The sequence below is a fragment of the Loxodonta africana genome, chromosome 21, assembly GCF_030014295.1.
Source record: "Loxodonta africana isolate mLoxAfr1 chromosome 21, mLoxAfr1.hap2, whole genome shotgun sequence".
Classification (NCBI taxonomy): domain Eukaryota; kingdom Metazoa; phylum Chordata; class Mammalia; order Proboscidea; family Elephantidae; genus Loxodonta; species Loxodonta africana.
The window spans coordinates 30,201,208-30,218,995 of record NC_087362.1 but is presented as its reverse complement, the minus strand read 5'-3'; the positions used below and the strand labels follow the sequence as shown (position 1 = coordinate 30,218,995).

At 59.2% G+C, this 17,788-nt stretch overlaps 1 protein-coding gene across 2 annotated transcripts in view; it reads left to right on the top strand.

Moving 5' to 3' along the window:
• Nucleotides 1-17,788, top strand: part of ZFPM1 (zinc finger protein, FOG family member 1) — a 67,243-nt gene that overhangs the window by 34,445 nt on the left and 15,010 nt on the right. For both annotated transcript variants that reach the window (XM_064273672.1, XM_064273673.1), the window contains exon 4: nt 16,891-17,027. In XM_064273672.1, the coding sequence (XP_064129742.1) occupies nt 16,891-17,027 (137 nt within the window). The remainder of the gene's footprint in view (nt 1-16,890; nt 17,028-17,788) is intronic.

Here is a 17,788-nt window from a genome sequence, read left to right as displayed (position 1 = left end):
ACCCCATGTTACAGATGGGGAAATGCAGCTCCTGGGGGACTGGAGCCTGACCCAGCCAATGACCACCCTGGGCAGGCCCTGCCCTGGCCACGGAAAGACCCGGCCCTGGGGCAGGCGCTGGGCCGTGGTTTGGGGCTGGGGTGCACCCCGGAGCTTCCTGCGCTATTTGTGTCCTGGGCTAAGAGGTCCCCTTGGCTCCCCTAGCACCCGCAGATAGGGATTTCTGTGCCATGGACACGATGGGCTGATAGCAGCTGCCCGCCAACCGCCACACTGCCTATCAGGCCCCCACAGTCCCCCTTATCAGTGGCTGGGGCCATGGGCACTTATCTCTAAGGGCTGCCCAAGCCAGTGGGGGCATCAGGGCTCCAGGGGCCTGGCAAGGTCAGTGGCCCCAAGGGCAATGACTGGTGACGAGGGGTCCAGTAAGGGCTTGGTCTCCTTCACCTCAAAGGTTTCAGATGCTGTTCTGGCCCACCCTCTCTCCCCAGAACTGGCCTCTCTCCCTTACTCTCTCTTCCTGTCTCTCCATGTGTCTCTCTCTGTATCTCCCTTGCTCTCTGGTGCACAGACACCCTGCACTCTCCACCCCTGCCTCTCCCCACCTGAGGGCCCAGCTCATGGGGACAACCTGTGGGTACCATTCTCCCTTTTCTCTGGGGTGCAGGGCCCCAGATGTGGTTTCTGATGGGAAGAGAACTCCCTCCTGGTGTGTGAGGGCGGGGCAGGGCCCCAGCACAGAGCTGGAGATGGAGCCCAGGGCACAGCAGTGCTCGGCCCATGCTAGCCACCATCTGCTGCTGGGACCCGGCTCTAGGGTCTCATGGGAACCCTCTGGTCAGGCCCATCTCCAGGTTCTCCCCACTATGGAGCACAGCTAAGACCTGGGCCTGGTGGGTTGTCTGGCTTCAGAGGCTCTCTCTATATCCGCCTGGTGAGCGCAGCCAGGCTGCCTGCCTCCAAAGGGTCAGGGACCCGAGGAGACCTCTGTGGAGCCCTACCAGGCAGAAAAAGGGTGGCTTCAAAGACAAGCAAGTTTCTGGTTGTTCCAGGGCTTTGTAAACCCTAGTGTGCTGGCCCCCCGGCATGCAGTTGGCCATCTCCACTATCTCCCATCAGTTCCTAACCCCGTACTGCCCCCATCCCAGTTCCCCGCCCCTGCTCTACCCCTGGTGACTCCAGAGCTCCGACAACAGATGGGGGATGCTTGATGGGTGTCTGTTTTCATTTTTGAAAATTACGAGATTGTCAGCTTTGGGCACCTTAACTCTCAAGTGTCACTGCTTCAAACACGAATGCCCCCAGCCGTTCCTAGAGGGAGGAGTGCAGACCCTGAGGCCCAATCACTGGGAGACGGCGGACAGGCCACCTGCCTCTCTGAGCCTCAGTTCCCAATCTGTAAACGAGGATAAGGAGGGCAGCTGCCTCGTGAGGCTGCTGTAAGAATGGAAATCTAGGGGTGCAGAGTGTGTGAAGAGAAAGCCCAGCACAGAACAGGGTCCCCTTTCCTTTGGCCTGTCCATGGGAAGGGGAGGGCTGTCACAGCCCCTGGCAGGGAGCGCCTGGGAGAGCCGCAGACCCAGGGCCAGGGCCCTGGGGCAGGGGAGGAGAACATGGGGTCTCAGAACCCACCTGCCACACCCCCACCCCGAGACCACCAAGGCCACCAATGCCCCATGGCAGCCCCTCCGTCCCCTGCCCTTGATCCGCCCGCCTGGGTTTGAAGGTAGAGGAGGGTGGGCAGCAGGAGGGAAAGACAGTATTTTTATCTTTGAAATGACCTTGTTCTGGAGGGGCTGCCTGTTTAAAATTCTGATATGCAAATGGCTGATAGCTATAATCTATAATCCCCAGCTCAGTGGCATCTCAGCTCTTGGAGGGTGCAGGCTCTGAGTTCCAGAGAGGGAGAAAGTGGGGCAGCCCAGTGGTCCCCACTAGGACATGGAAGGCTGGGCTAGGGATGCGGTGCTGAGCCCTGAGGGTCCTGTGCTGACCCTGAGCCCAGTCCCAGGCCTGAGTGGCCATCCACATTTGGGGCCAGAAACTGTACACCCCCACTCCAGGGGCTAAGTGGGGGCTGCTTCCCGGAAGCCAGGGCTTGTGGTGGGGGCAGGGCTGAAGTTCCCTAGAGCTGAGACAGAGACAAGGACTCCCCAACCCTGCAGCCCCTGCAGAGGCGGTCCAGCACCAGCCCGAGACACAAAGCCCCTGGCTGCCTGGGGGGAGGCAGGACCCAGGCTCAAGATCAGCCAGCTTGCATGCTCAGGGATGGATGGAAGTTGCTTTTATTGAGTAGTTACACGCTTCTTGAACTGCACTCAACCATTCAATCATAGTACCTCTCATAATCCTGCAACGGCCCTGTGAGGAAGGTAGTATACTAATTAAGCTCCATTTTACAGTTAGGGAAACTGAAGCTCAGCAAAGTGGAGTGGTTTGGCTAAGGCCACACAGCCTACTCTGGACAGGGAGCTGGGACTTGAGTGGGACTGTCTGTTTAGGGTAGGGGAATCTAATCCACGCCCTTACCCCTCACTCCCAGGAGCCACACGCCTCATTCCTGGCCTGGCTCTTTGATCCTCAGGGCTCCAGGAATAGGGTCCCCTTCATAATTTTTTTATTTTTTCACCCATAAGTGTCTCGGGGCCTGGAACTCTTTCCTGGTGGCCACGCTTTATAAAGTGAAATCCAATTAGCCAAACATTGGGTATGCTTTTCTGTCCACAGCAGGTCAGGAGAGGGGTCAGTTGAGCAGTGAGGGCCAGGCCTGAGAGATGGAAGGGGCAGCAGCAGGGGCTCCTATCCCCACTCTGAGGCCTAAAGGGCCAATGGGCGTGGAGCAGGATGTTCAGGTAAGGGGTCAGCAGGTCCAATGGCCCTGAGGCACAGAGCATCAAGGGTGGCGAGGGACAGGCAGGCGCAGACAGGCAGGGCTTTGGGCACCTGCTCAATACCATGGAGTTGCCTCCATTTTCTCAGCTTTAAAATGGAGATACTGAAGGGTTTTAGGCGGGGCCTTTGGTCACTTTGCACTTGGGGGTGATACCTCTGTCTGCCATGCGGAGAATGAGGCCAAGGGGCAGCATCCACCCCCAGGGTGCACAGGGAGGAGGAAGTGGTTGTGAGGGGCCAGGGAGAGCGTCGGGAGCCCAGCCCCCTGCCCGGGGTCCAGCACCGCTGGCAGCTGGGAGTCCTCAGCCAGAGTGAGAGCGGAGTGGGCTGGTTATCTGGGCTGGGCCCCGGCTGACTAATCTCCCCGGCCCGGAGTCTCCATGCAAACCTCAAGGTTTGTTATCGGGCTGCGGGCGGGCGGGTGGCCGAGGCAGGGCAGCCCGTCCTGATGGACAGCGGGGAGATGGGCCGATATGGTGGCTATGCCGCCCCCCCCACCCCCGGCCAGCCCGGCATGTGTGGGTGGGAAAAATCATTTCAGCTATTTTGCGTTATCACCCAGCCTGGCGCTGCGGGCCCGATAGGCCTATTTGTCTTAGATTAACGGGTGGGGGGAGGGGCATAGGGGGGCGAGGACAGTGGCAGGGGTCAGCCTGGGGTCAGCTCAGGACCAGGCCCAGAGGCAGCATCAGGAGCCGCCTTTTCTGGGTGTCCCAGGAAAAGGGGGTCTACATCGGTTCTCTCCAGCCCACCACGAGCCCCTCCTGGGGGTCATGTCCCTCTGAGACACGCCCCCCCCCCCATGAGCCTGGTGCAGCACTCGGGCCCTTTTCCCTGTCCTGACACCCCACTCCACCCCACAAGGCTGTGCTGAGAGACTCAGGAGATGGATCACGTGGAGATCCTGCAGTCCTTCCCTCACCCTGGTGCTTACAGAGCCCCTGCAGGGGCCAGGCCCTGAGAGCTGGAGAAGACATGGGTGGTCCTGCCCACCCCGCAAGCCATAGGCAGAGGCAACTCAGGCAGTTGAATCAACAGGAACCTGGGGACCGGATGTGAAATGGAGGTCTTGTATTCATTCAACAAATGCTCGGATATTAGCTCCTGCAGTGTGCCAGCAAGTCCAACGCCAGGACTGACGTTCTGTTGAGGGAAATAGACACCAGACAACAGTGAAGGAAAAGACCCCCAGGTCCGGGGAGAGGAGGATCAGAGTAAAATAAAGCAAGGGAGGAGTGGGTGCACTTCTAAATAGGGGGCAGGGGCCTGCTGCACCACCATTTGAGCAGGGAACAGGGCTGTATGAGCCGTGGGCTGCCCTTGCCAGGCGCGTGGCAGGTGAGCCTGGTGAGGGCACGGGCAATGCGAGGAGGTGTTTCGAGCAGCCAGCCATCCAGGTTAGACTGTGGCAGCTGACGGGGTATTTTAGAACTGGAGTTTGGAGAGCATAGCCTTTTGCCAGGATGCACGGTGGGTGCGTGGTTGTCCCCGGCTCTTTCTTTGATGCCCTCCATCACCAGCAGTGTTCCCTAGGCCCAGATGGAGGGTCCTGAACCCCAGCCTGCATCTACCACCTAAGTTCTGGGCCACCAGTTCCTCCGAACAGAGCCTGGCACAGGGCCACCATTCTCCTCCTCATCTCATCCCTGTCCCCTCCCCAGACAGGTCACAGGGAGGCATATGGGCACCACACAGGCCCTCTGGCTGCTGTGGCCTCTCCACCATGGCTGGCCTGGCCATGGCCTCCACCTCCCCCAGACTTGGCCTGGCCCACACAGAGGCTGCCACCTGGGGCTGCCCAGGGCATGAGTGTCCAGAAGCCAAGCCCCATGCAGAGGGGCTTCAGCAGTCAAACCTCTCCCCTCCTCTAGCTGGCAGGGAAACTGAGGCACAGTGCTGGGGCATGGCTTCCCCAGTGGCTGGCTGCTTGACCCCAGGCTACCCTCCCGCATGGTCAATGGCCATTTCACCCCAAGGAGCCGCCCCCTTGGCCTGGTTCTGACTGGGACCTCGATCCCCAACAAGGGTGCCTGGGCCTCATGGTCACCCACAGAGTCTCAGAGTTACCCCACAGGGCTTCTGGGAATGAGAAGCCGGGTGGAGCCAGTAGATCAATGACAGTCGCCATTGTCCCATCAAACTGCCCTCCTCCCCACAGACAGAGCTCATTCCCCTTTGTTCACACACTTGCCCCTTCACTTATTGAGCACCTACTGTGTGCAGCCTCTGTTCCAGGCACTGAGGGAGCACAGCAGTGAGCAGGACAGACAGTTGCTGCCTTCCAGGAGCAGAAGCCAGGGGTGGGGGGAGCAATCAACAGGAAGGCTGGACCCTAACCATGGAAGGTGCCAGTGCAAGGGAGCAGCGTGGCGGGTGCTGGCAGGGGCCGGGGAGGGTCCTTGAGAAGCTGATGTGCACTGAGAGAGTGAGCAGCAGACACTAGGAAAACCGCCCCACAGAGCACAGTGGAGCAAGGGCCCCGCTGTCAACTGTCTGCTGACCAGGGGGGCTGTGGTGCAGTGAGAGAGGGATATGAGGCCTGGGGAGGGCCAGCAAGCACGAAGGCTCCCACTTTAAGGTAGGCAGCTGGGGGCAGGTTTACCCAAGGAGAATCGAGACCTGTGCTAAGTTTAACAGGATCTCTTCAGCTGCCGTGTGGGGAGTGGATTGTAGGGGCCAAGGACGGAAGTGAGGAACCCCATGAAAAGGCTGTGACCCAGACTCGGGGAGAGCTATTGATGTCTGGGCAGCCCCCAGGCAGGCGCCATGCTGCTACCATTTTACAGATGAGGAAATTGAAGCCCAGAGAAGTTTGGCAGCAGCCCCAGCCCCACCTCAGTCCTGCCTCCTGCGGAGTGGTCCTCCTTGCCCACCCATGTCTGGATGCTGAATCCCCTCCCTCCTCTCCTGCCCCAGCCCCACAGTCCCCAGCATTCCCTGGGCCTCTCCTCTTGGTGTGGACCCTGCAGCTGCAGCAGGGCACTGGTCAGGAGTGCACTGGAGCCCAGGGCCCCTAGCCACCACAGGCGGGTAGGGGCCAGGCCTGGCTGCCTGCCCCAGGCTGCCTGCTGCCCTCACCCTGCCTTCCAGGAGCAGCTATCGGTGGCCGGGGCAGTCTATCTCAGCCACAAGCACTAATCGAGCCTGGCTTCCTTCTCCGCCCTCCCACCCGGCTTCCTGCCTCAGGCAGCGCATTCTCACCACTCCCCCTGCCAGGGTCTAGACGTGTGAGTGTATGTGTGTTTGTGTGTGTGTGTGTGTGTGTGTGTGTGTGGCTGCCCCTGCCCCACCCGGTCTATGAACGAATAGGGCACAGACCTCCAGCCCCCACATAGCAGAGCCCTGGGGCCCTGGCTGCTCCTTCCCAGGAGTCTCCCTCCCCTGCTCTTCTTTGACAGCCACATGGCCCCCAGGCATCTCCTCACCTCTCTGAGCCTGCTGCCTCCTCTGCAAAATGGCCACAAAGGCTGGCCTGGGAGGCTTGAGGGGTGACGGAGACAAGTACGTGTGGAACAGTTACTGCCGCCAGTGTTGGGGCTGCCTCCAGTCCTCCCACTATCATTGTCACTAGCACCATAGCTGTCACTGCTACTAGCACTCCCGCTAAAAACCCGCTGCCGTTGAGTTGATACTAGCACTAAAAATAAATAAATAAATTAGCACTAGCCCTGGCATTGTTGCTGGTAGCATCGCTATGACGGTTACTGGGACGAGTGCTAACACTGTTACCAGCACCATTGCTCTGAATGTTACTGGCACCATTATTGTTACTATCACCATGACTGTTACTGTTGCTGACGCTCTCGCTATTCCTGGCACTATTATCGTTACTATTACCATCACTATGGCTGTTCCTGGCACTATCACTGTAACTGTTACTAGTACTAGTAGTATTGCAGTTACTGTTACTAGCACTGTGACTGTTACTGTTCCTACTACTATTAATGTTGCTGTTACTAGCACTAGCACTATTATTGTTACTAGTACTGGTATGATTACTGTCACTAGTATTAGCACTAATACTGTTACTAGCACTAGCACTATTGCTGTCACAAGCACCAGCACTGTGGCTGTCACCCTCACTGTCACCACTGCCCCGGCAGCAGAGTTCCCACTGTGGCATAAGGTAGACCTGGCTTCCAGCAATCCCCTCTTTCACTGGGGACCCTGGTCCGTAGCTTCCCCTTGAGCTTGGGCTCTTCATGTGCCCGGGTTGCCCAGGGGCACAGGGAGCTCAGCACAGAAGGGCAAAGGTGGGTAACGTGTGTCGCTGTCATCCTCCTGGTCCTGGCCACCCTGGAGCTATGCCCAGTCTCCAGGGCATGGTGTCAGCCCCCTGGTTCCCTCTCTCGTCAGCCGGTGGCTCCACTGCCCCCCACCCTGGGAAGGGAGACCGAGGCGACGCTGCCCATGGTGACAGTAATATGCCTGGTGCCATGTGTCCCAGGAGAACCCCCTAGCCCCAGGGAGTAGGTACCTCAATCACCCCCACCTGACACGTGGGGAAACTGAGGCTCAGTGAGCTGAAGTGACTCCCAAGGTCACACAGCTGACTCCAGGAAGACCCAGGTTGGGAGCCCAGGCCCCCACTGGCCTCTGATCCCCCAGCCCCTACTCACACCCACTTCAGAGGGGATACTCAGCCATGTCCTTTGGCCACTCATGCTCACTCCGGCCCCATGTGATTTAACCCTTTACTCCCTGAGAGTCCCCTACCCCCGTCACTGCCACACGGCTGCTGGGGTTCTTTATTTATTTATTTATTAATCATTTATCTCTTTTCGTAACTTTTGATTTCCTCAATGTGTTTTTCCATTACTGTGGTGGTGGATGGAGCTGATAAGATCCGTCCTCGGAGATGGGACAAAGGGGCTGCCTTCAGCTCGAGGGCTGGTCATATCCTGCCCGGGAGGGCTGAGCTGGCCTGAAATGAGGAGCGATGCTATCTCCAGGCGCTTATTGTGTCTCGGGAGGGAGGGGGTGCCCCCTCAGCCCCTCACCCCTTCCCCAGCCCTGCCCAGCCCCCAGTGCCCCTTTCCAGACCGGCAGCCCCACCTTCACCCTTTCCACACCATCAGCCTAATGTGCCCTGTGGTATCTCATCATCATCAGGGGCCTTGGGCTTGTCCCTCCGCCCTCCCAGCCTCAGTTTCCCTATCCGTCACGTGCAGCCACTCCTCCTCCCTATGGGAGCCGTGGTGCAGAGGGACTAGTGGCCTCCTACCAAGTGCAGCCACACAGTGGTGTTCCCACTTGGCCTCAGTGGTCTGCTTCTAGGAATTGATCCTGGAAGACACCCTCATGTTCATGGGGAAGTGGGGAGGAGAGTCCTCTGGCGGGCAGCTGCAGGTACACACAGGCCTGCAGAATTCCTATAAGGAAGGGAAGCAGGGAAGCACCACTCGCTGCCTGATGTGCCAGCCCATGTGTGGCTCCTGCTCCCACACAGGCTTGGGCAGAGACAGCCCCACCCTCCTGCATCACTGAGCCTCTGTCTGGCCCCCAGGCCTGGGCAGGAGGGTCAGCTGCACCCTGCCCCTGAAGGCCCAGGGACCTTGCTGGGCCGCTTAGGCAGGTGAGAGGCAAGGGTGCTCAGTGGGGCAAAGGCGTGGAGGTGGGACCATGTTCCTAAGCAGGGGTCCCCGGTTTGGCCTGGTGTGGGTTCCAGCTGGGCAAGCGGAGTGGCACAGTGCTGGATACAAGAGCAACAGGGAGCCCCAAGTTCCTGAGCAAAGGCACAGCAGGAGAGAGCCATGTCTGGTAAGAGGAGGCAGGACCTTCTTTTCTCTGGGCCTTCCCACCCCTCTTCTCTACCTTCTCCTCAGGCCCCTGCCCTTCCCCAAACTATTCTTTTCTGCTTCTCCCTCTAGGAATATGAGGCAGGACAGAGCTTGGACAGGGTTCAGGAAACCAGGGTTTGAACTCCCGGTCACCTGCTCACTGTGTGGCCAGGTCCTCTCTGACCCTTGGTCTCCTCACCTATAAAGTGGGATAATATGGCATGAAATGGTTTGAGTATTAAGTTGATCCCAGCCCATCAGTGCCGTGAAAGCATGTGTGGCTATCACTGTCACCATCTCTGGGCTCCAGACACTTTATTGAGCACATGTAGCTTTTATAAGAGGGGACACTAAAATTCCCTGGAGCACCCCTCCCTCCTGGGGACTCACTACATGCTGGTGTGTCCCTCAGAGCTCCAGGACATAGACCATCACCCTAAGTAGAGCTGTGGGTAGCCCTCTCTGGGCTGTCATCTCCCTACCAGTAAAGCTCTTCCCTCATGACTCTGCTGGGTGGAGTCAATCAGACACTGAGTTTAAAGTACTGCTTGAAGTGGGTGCTCAGAGGTGTCAGCTTTTCTGGAAGGATCTTTGTCATCCATAAAGGGCCTGACATGGCTGGGCGGCATGCTGTCTTTCTGTTCTCTGTGGTGGTGGCTAACACCCTCACCCAGCCCCTGCCCAGAATCCGCTACTGCTCCCTTCCACCAGGCTGGGGCAGGACCAGGGCCTCTGGCAGTGGTGGTGGCAGCGGTGGGGAAGCCCTCCTTCCTTCCTTGCCAACCACGGGCTTCTGCCCAGACCCTCAAGTGCCTCAGCCCACCCCCATAGAAACTGAGGCCCCGAGAGGGCATGTGGACACATACCTCTGAGTTGGACAAGCAGGGCTTGCACCCCTGCTCCCCATACCCCCACCCAGAGCAGGGAGCAGGGTGGGCGGCCAGGCCAGGCTCCAAGGAGGTGAGCTGGAGGCTGGCCCGGAAAAACAGGCAGGGGCCGAGGTGCCCAGGCAATAGGGCCCAGATAAGGTGCAGAAAATACCTCCTGTGCAAACAGCTTATCACACATCCTGGTTCCAGCCACCCACAGGGACAAGGCAGACGTTGAGAGCCAGGGACCCCCTAGCTCTCAGGCTCCAGGATCCCCCAACACAAAAGTACCGGGGCCTGGAACTGACAGGGTTCCCTCTCTCCACTTCGCAGGTGGGAAGACAGAGACCCAAGTGCCAGGGCTTTCTAAGGAGCCTGGGGAGACCATGGGTTTCAAGCTCTGGGGCGGTAGGAAGGCTCTAATTCTCAGGCCTGCTGGGCCAAGGGAGATCCATCCAGCGTGAGGGCAGGGGCAGCCCCTTGGAAACTTCGGCACGGGGGCCTCTGGGGAACCACAACCCCTAAGGGGATATGGAGGGACGCAGCTCCTCTCACTGTCCAAGCCACTCTCGGCTGTGCTCAGGAGGGGCAGAAGTGTCTAAGACAGCCCCCCCACCAAGGATCCCATGTTGGGGTTCAAATAGGGAGTGTTCAGGATCAAGGCAGGTGTCCCCACAGACCCCTGGGACCTGGTCATGAGCTCTAGCTGGGCTGAGGAAAGTGCAGCTCTGGGCCTGAGCAGGGCCCACTGTGGACCTCCCACCCCATCAGACTCTAATCAGACTGGCAGAGGCCCTGCCTTCCTGCCAGACCTCCACACCACTTCACTTAGAGCACCCCTGCACTCCAGGACAGGCTACTGGGCCGTAGAGCTGAGGGCCCCAGGGTGGGGAGCCAGGCCCCACCCTGAGCTGCTTGCTATTCTGAGGCAGTCCCACTCCACCATTAGCCGGGGCCAGGGTTCAGCCTGATAAAGATGGGCTGTTGTTCTGTGTCAAAAAATCAATAATCCCAGCGATGTTCCCGAGAGATAGGGAGACAAGTTCACAGCCACCAGCTGGCGGGGGCGGGTGGGGTGAGGACAGGGGGCCAGGGGACAGGAGGACAGGGGAGGGGGAGGCGGCCCTCCCTGCTGTCGCCCTCACCCCTCTGCTGCCAGTGGCCTCGTCCTGGTGGGCTCCAGCCCGGGCAGTGGGCTCTGGGTGCGTGGGCCAGGCCACCTCCCACCTGGACCGTCCACCCAGTTCAGCCTCTTTGTACGTGATGGGCCCCACCCTCCCCAGGTCATGCAGCTTGGGGGTGGCTCAGCCAAGGTGGCAGCTGGAGCCCTGGGTCAGGGGAGGTCGCCTCCCTCCCAGAGGTGAGAAGAGAAGCAGAGAGGAGTGGGCGCCGGGCCAGCATGGCGCTCCATGCTGTGGCACCAGCTGCCACATCTCCCAGGTTGTGGGCGGGTCAGCTGGATGACCTGCCCAGCTCCTGCGCATCATGCCCCCCTGCCCTGGTCCCCAAACGGGCTCATCTTGAGCTTTGGTGACACAGGCCACTGTTTTTCAACACACTCGCCACTTCACTGGCCAGCGTCTGCCATGCTCCACATCCTTGAGACCCAGCCACCAGCGATGTGGCCTCAGGTGGACGTTCCAGTGGGGATACAGCTCACTAAATAAAGAGGTCAACTCTAGGGTGTGCTAGAAGGTGGGAGCACCTGAGAACAAGGAAGCATGAGGAAATGTGGAAGAGTGTTAGGGTGGGTGGTGTTGGCCCCACTGTACAGATGGGGAGACTCAGGCCCAAAGTGGTCAGGGGCACCCGTGGCTCCCAGGCATGGCCTGTCTGTGTCTCTGGGTTGGGCTGAGGCTCCCCAGAGGTTCCAGGGTAGATGCCCTCCTGGAGCAGCCAGGCAGAGCCCCAGGCCCTCGGCCCATCCTCCTCACCTCAGCCCTGCATCAGGTCCATAGCTGGCAACTGCTGGAGTCCTGCTACCTGCCAGTGCCACCTTGCAGTGCCCCCTGCTGTCAGCACCCAGAAACTGCTTTGCACAGCATGGTGACCAGCCCCCATGAGGCTGCCTAAGCTTCATGAGGGGTGGACTAGTGACAGGAAACAGTGCCTGGGGAGAGTTTCCAAGTTTGTACCAAGACATGTTTGTAGCCAATGCTCTCTGACGCCCATGCAGCCTGACTCACCAGCCTTCACTTCTGACTTTGCCCTTGCCCATGGAGGCTTCTAGAACCCCACCAGGGTGGAACCTACTCAGATCCTGGGGTTTCCCTCCTCTCCCTCTCTTTTCTTTCCCTTTTTGTGACTTTTATCAAAGGCAAACAGTGTGATCCCAAGATAGGGTGGCTCTGATAAGGCTGGGGCCAGCTGGCCCTCGGAGCCCAGGGCGGGCCAGGCAGAGCGATGGCTGATTAGATATGTGGGCACAGTGGGGACCCGGGTGGGCTCTGGCACACCAACTACAGAGCCACTGTCAGGGAGGGGCGGCCAGCGCCTGGACTTTGAGCTCAGGAGGCCACCGAGCCATTAGCACAGCGAAGCTGGCCCTTTTAGGAGAGGCCGGCTGGCAGGTGGGGGCCTTGAGCAGGTGGGGAGGCCAAGGCCCTGGGCGCCACAGGCCTGGAACAGACTGCCTTGTTGGAATAGGCCTTCTCCCCCTCCAGGGGCTTAGAGGAACACAGACAAGGCTTCGGGTGGCCGCACTCACTGCTGTGCGCCTTGAACACGCTGGTTGAGCTCTCTGGGCCTCGTCCCTTACCTTCAGAGTGGGGGCAGTAAGCATCGAGCTCCCACAGACTTGCACAATGCCCACGTGAGAGCAGGGAACAGTATGGGGCTCAGGAACACGCCATGGCTGGTGTTGGCAGGTTTTGCTGATATGGCTGTTGGTGGGGGCCAGCACGGCCCCCAGGGAGCTGGGCGTAGCACCTGAGACACAGGCTAGATCCAAACACCGAGCCCAGTCTTGGGCTGCCACAGCCTAAGAGTGGAGTTGAGGACCCTCCTGGTGAAGGGCCCTGCTGGAAGGGGGACCCCAGCACCCCTCTAGGCTAAGCTGCTGGGCTGGTCCCTGAATCAGCTTCCTCAGGCCCAGGGACAGGGGCGCCAGGTGGGGGACACTTCTGGGTTCCTGGAGGGCAGGACTCAAGCCTTGGGCCCACCACATTCAAATGACAGCAGCAAGTATTAGTATTATTGCCTTATTTCACATACAAGGAGCCTGAGGCTCAAACAGGTAGAGAGGAAGAACTCTGGCAAAGCTGGCAGTTCATCTTAGAGGCCCCATGTGGGTGAGGGCAGGAGCAGGGGGTCCAGGGTGGCCGAGGGCATGTGTCGGGGATCAGTGGCTTGGTGCAGCTTCTCAGCTGCATCCAGGCAGTTGGCAGGAGAGATAGCAGTACTGACCACACAGACAGACAAACACACTTTCCTTCACCTCACAGCCACAAACCTGTTAGACCATGCAGCCATTTTGGCATCCCCTTGTACGGATGGCTAAACTGAGGCTCAGAGAGCATGTATGCACAGCTGCCACAAGGCATCCCTAGAAGGCCTTGGCCTTGACTAAACACACTCGCAGCAGGGGTGGCCTCAGTGCCCTGGAGGGTCCTAAGCCAGGCCCTGATGTCTCCCTGCCCCCGCCCTATAGTCTTCTTTGAGGGCATCATCAGAGGCCTTGAGACCTGAATAGATACTTAAATCATCTAAACATGCAAAGGCTGAAATTTCTCATTTGGATCCTCACAGGTTCTTGGGGGAAAAACTGAATCCCAGCGCCCTGTGTTTCTTCTGAAAATGAAGCATGCAGCTGTTTGCCTGAATAAATTCTCCTTTGTCCCAGTACTGGTCCATGGTGATGGCCCCTGGCCCCCTTGGGGTGCGGGCCACCCAGGCAGCATGGGGCCTGCCTCTCCCTTGGAGGAGACCACCTTCAAGGGGAAACCAAGGCCAGAAAGCCCTTCGCCTCACCTCAAGGAGTACTCAAGGGGCACTGGTTCAAATCCCAGCTCTGCCACTTGTGCACCCTTGGACCAGTAGCTTAACCTCTCTGGGCCTCAGTCTCCCCCTCTGTCCATTGGGGCAGTAACTTCGGAGTGAGGCCAGAGGAAGCCCTGAGAACTGCACTGGGCTCTTGGTTCAGGCTCTACTAGTAGAGGTCAGGCGATGTGTTGGGATCCTGAGGTCTCAGGGCAGACAGCATCGCTTCTTCCTCCAGCTGAGGGGCTGAGGCCACAGGAGAGCAAGCGGCCAGGGTCACGGGGCTGGAAACTGGCTTCACTGTGCGTGCTTGTCCCAACTGCTCTGGAACTGGGAGGAGACACAGAGTCAGAAAATGAGGTTGCCGAGGTGGGGGGTGCTGCCACCAGGAAACCCACCTGACTTGCCTGCCTTTGGAGCTTACAGGGCTGTCTGGCTCCACCCCTGTTTTCTGGGAGCTCCCGAGGGCTCAGCCCTGCCCCAGGAGACTGAGTGAGCATTGCACCGAGAGTCCAGAGACTGGGATTCCCACCCAGGCTTCCTCTCATGTGGTTTGAGGCCGACAGTCTCCGTGGCCACCACTGTCTGGGTCCTCCTGTCTGTCCTTGTCCCCACTGGCTTCATCCCCTGCTCAGCATCGCCCCGACCCCGCCACCTCTCATTTCACACTTCTGTTCATTCATGGCTTGACCTGAGCCCCCACTGGGCACCAGGCAGTCTACAGGGGTCAGCATCCCTTCCCCCCTTTTCAGATATCCTTTTACTTCTGATTGGGAGAGGGTCTTAGTGAACTGTAACTGAACTTTAACTCAGCTTGACCTGGTTCTGGCCATGAGCAGAGTTGGGACAGTAACCGGGGGCTGGAAATTGGCCATCTGAGTAAATGGCATCAAGCACCAGCAGGGCCACCAAGGACAGTTGGGTAGGTTGTACCTTCACAAGGGTGCCAGCCCAGGTGACGTGTGAATAGGAGAGGTATGAACAGAGAGGGGTTAAAGGGAACACATGAATGGGAGAGGTGTGAACAGAGATGTATGCATGGAGGTGTATGAACAGGAAAGGCGTGAACAGAGACATAAACAGGGGAGGTGTGAACAGACACATGTGAAGGGAAAGGCATGAGCGGCCTTACGGGAGGCCCACCACCATCAGGAGCTAGGCCCTTGGTAACAAGCATGTTTCTGAACATCGGATGGGGAAGGGTACAGGACTGGGTTCTGGATGCTTCCCCTGGACCCTCACTCAGCCCTGAGCGGCAGGAAGGGCTCGTTCATGACAGCCCCCAGTGGGTTCCATGCCAGCCTCAGAAGCAGAGCTCAAGACCAGTGGGACCGCTGGACAGACAGAGAAACACCCAGCAGCTCTGAGATGAGCTATTTCCATTTGTCTCCCTTAGAGCAGCAGAATGTCCTGAGGGCTGGCCTGCAGGGGGTGGGGGGCCAGCTGGGTCATGAGCAGGAGGCAGAGTGATGGGACTTTGATTCAAATCCTGGCACACTATCCAACTGTGAGACTTCCTGGGCCTCATTGTCTGTAAAAGGGGATAAGGAGAGGGCCAACTCAGAGGGTGACTTCGTGTCCCTGCAGAGTAGTGTGTGCTGGCCAGGCCACATCCTTGCTAACAGGCATGGCCCCCTTTGTGCCAAACCCCACGAGGCCAGGGAGGTGGGGAGCGTCCTGGATGGGCCAGGACAGCACAGCCTCCCTTTGCGACTGGAGCTCCCTGCTTTTCCCCGAGTTGGCCGTCTGCTGGGCTGATGAAGGGGCACAGAGCCTGCCTCGAATCTCCTCTCCTTTCTGGGTTTTGGTTTGCTGCCATCTTATCTGCCCCGGGGAAGACAAAGACTCAGTTAAAGCGTTTTAGCAGGGCCTCCCGGCGTATTTACATGCTATCGCTGCCATTAGGCGGGTGCTTTATCTGATCATCGGGCCCATTAAGGCCATAGCCTGCAGAACGGGGCTCCAGGAAGTGAGGCCACCACCCAGCGCTCCGGCCAGAGACCAGGCCAGGCCGCATGAGGCCTCTGTGGTCCAGGCAGCACCAATGGGGAGGCAGGAGGTGGCCAGGGGTGGATGGACGGTATGTGGCCCACAAGAAGCAACTCGGAGGGGCGCCGAGGCTCAGGGAGGACAGGTATCCCCAGATCACCCAGTCATGTGCAGGTGGCCAGACCTGCAGTCTGACTGTAGCCTCCTTGGACCACACCACCTGGGAGAGCATCGTAGCAGCGGCTCGTGGCCAGCCGATCTGTGAACACAGCGGGGTCCTGAGGGCCCTGCAGCGGTGCTGCTGCCCCAAGTGAGCTGCCTCCAGATCCCAGGCTGGGTCAGCCCAGCCCCTGAACATGGCCCCCTTTAAGGAGACAGGCTGCAGAGGCACCTACTGTCCCAGGCCTCGTCAGAATCAGGAGCCAGAACTTTCCAGAGAGCAAGAGGAGGTCCCGGGAAGATGGGGGCATTCTGGGGTCCCTGCCCACCCCTACCAGTCTGCAGAGAGCAAAAAGCCTGGCACTGGAGTAACCTAGATGCCAGTTCTACCTTTGCCTCTTGCCTCGGCTTTCCCTGTCCTGACTGGCCTTGGGGCGAGTGTCTATCCCTGTGCCTCAGTTTCCACACCTATTGGCCTGGCCTTCACTGAGCCTGTCAAGTTCGTGGGCTCATTCAGCTCTCAGGCCAACCCAAAGAGGCAGGGAGTGTGAGTTCCCCTGTACGGTTGAGGAAACCAAGGCCCGGAGGGTCTCAAGCTGCCCACGCTGGGGCTCTGTGGAGCGGGGCCGGAGCTTAAAACAGCAGACCTCTAGTCTCACATTCTGGAGGCCGGGAGTCTGAATTCAGAGTGTCAGCAGGGCCACACTTCCTCTGAAGGCTCTAGAAGAAGATCCTTCCTTGCTCTTCCAGCTTCTGGTGGCCCTGGTGTGCCTTGGCTTGTGCTGCATCACTCCAATCTCTGCTCCATGTTCACGGAGGGGTCACGCATCATCCTTTGTGCCCACCTGTTGCAGCAGTGCCCCGACCGCTGGGCAGCGGCCTGGCTCCATGTGTGCATCTGGCACAGGCAGGCTTGTCAATACCACCAAGGCTGCACAAGACCTTAAGCGTCTGACACATGGCAGTCGTGTGCTTGAGCTGCCTGCCTGCTGAGAGGTCCCAGCCCCAGGTCTCCTCATTGATGGCCTTGCAGCCCACTGCCCAGAAGAGGCCTTGCCACAGGGCTCCTGGCCCAGGCCTATCCCCAGCCGGCATCCCCATGGCTCTAGCCCTGGCAGTGAGGCACACCCCATTGCCTTCCTGTTCTGCCCTTTGCCCCTGCCTGCCCCTAAGAGGGGGCTGGTGGTCACCACCCACCTCTCACGCCTGCTGTCTCTCTGCAGACGAGCTGGAACCGGTGCTGCAGGATGACAGGCAGTGGTGCGTGCGAGCCCGGCGAGGCCTGGCCGAGGGCTTTACCTGGGGCCCATTCCGTGGCAGCATCCAGAGCAGAGCCTTGTCCCCCAGGCAGGCACAACCGGTAAGGAGCCCCAACTCGGCCACCCACCCAGGTACAAGATGGCCACCAGGGCAGCTTCCCACCCAGCCCCAGGCCCCTCCGGCCAGAGTCAGGCCCAACCCAGGAGCTCCAGCCAGTTCTTGGGAAACAGCAAGGGAAGCCTGTGGGGAGATGCAGGCCTGATGGATTGGGGCCTGGGGCTGCAGAGGGCTTCCCAGAGGAGGTGATACGGGCCTTTAGGACCTCAGGTTGGGGGACATATGGGAGACTTACCGGAAAAGGCAGTCTTTAAGTGGCCCCTTCACAAACAAGTCAAGCTTGCCAAGGCTAAGAAGGGGAAGGGCATTTGAGGGGAGGCAGTCACAAGTCATGAATCCACAGAGCTGGGTCTTGCATGGTGGAGAGGGGAGGGGAGGTATGTGCCTGGGGAGGTTCTAGGGGCTGGCTTCAAAGGCCAGGACTGCCCCACTCCTCCCAATGGCTAAACTTGACTGGTGCGGGGTCCACCTGGGGTCAGGGTGGGTTCAGGGCTCTCAGCATGGCTGGCATAGAGGTGAGAGAACTGCTCTGCCTCCACCCTCAGGAACCAAATTGACAAGGGTGAGGGGCTCCCCTGGTGCCACTAGGCCTTCACTGTGCCAGGGACTGCCAACATCCCAGCCAGGCAGAGCCTTCAGGAGGTGGCACTTTGGGTCCACTTTTGAGGCCCCTTGTGTGTGTGGCAAGTGGGTCTGTTCCCTCTTGTAGGGGAGCAAAGGTTCCTTTTCAGTACACTGAGGTTG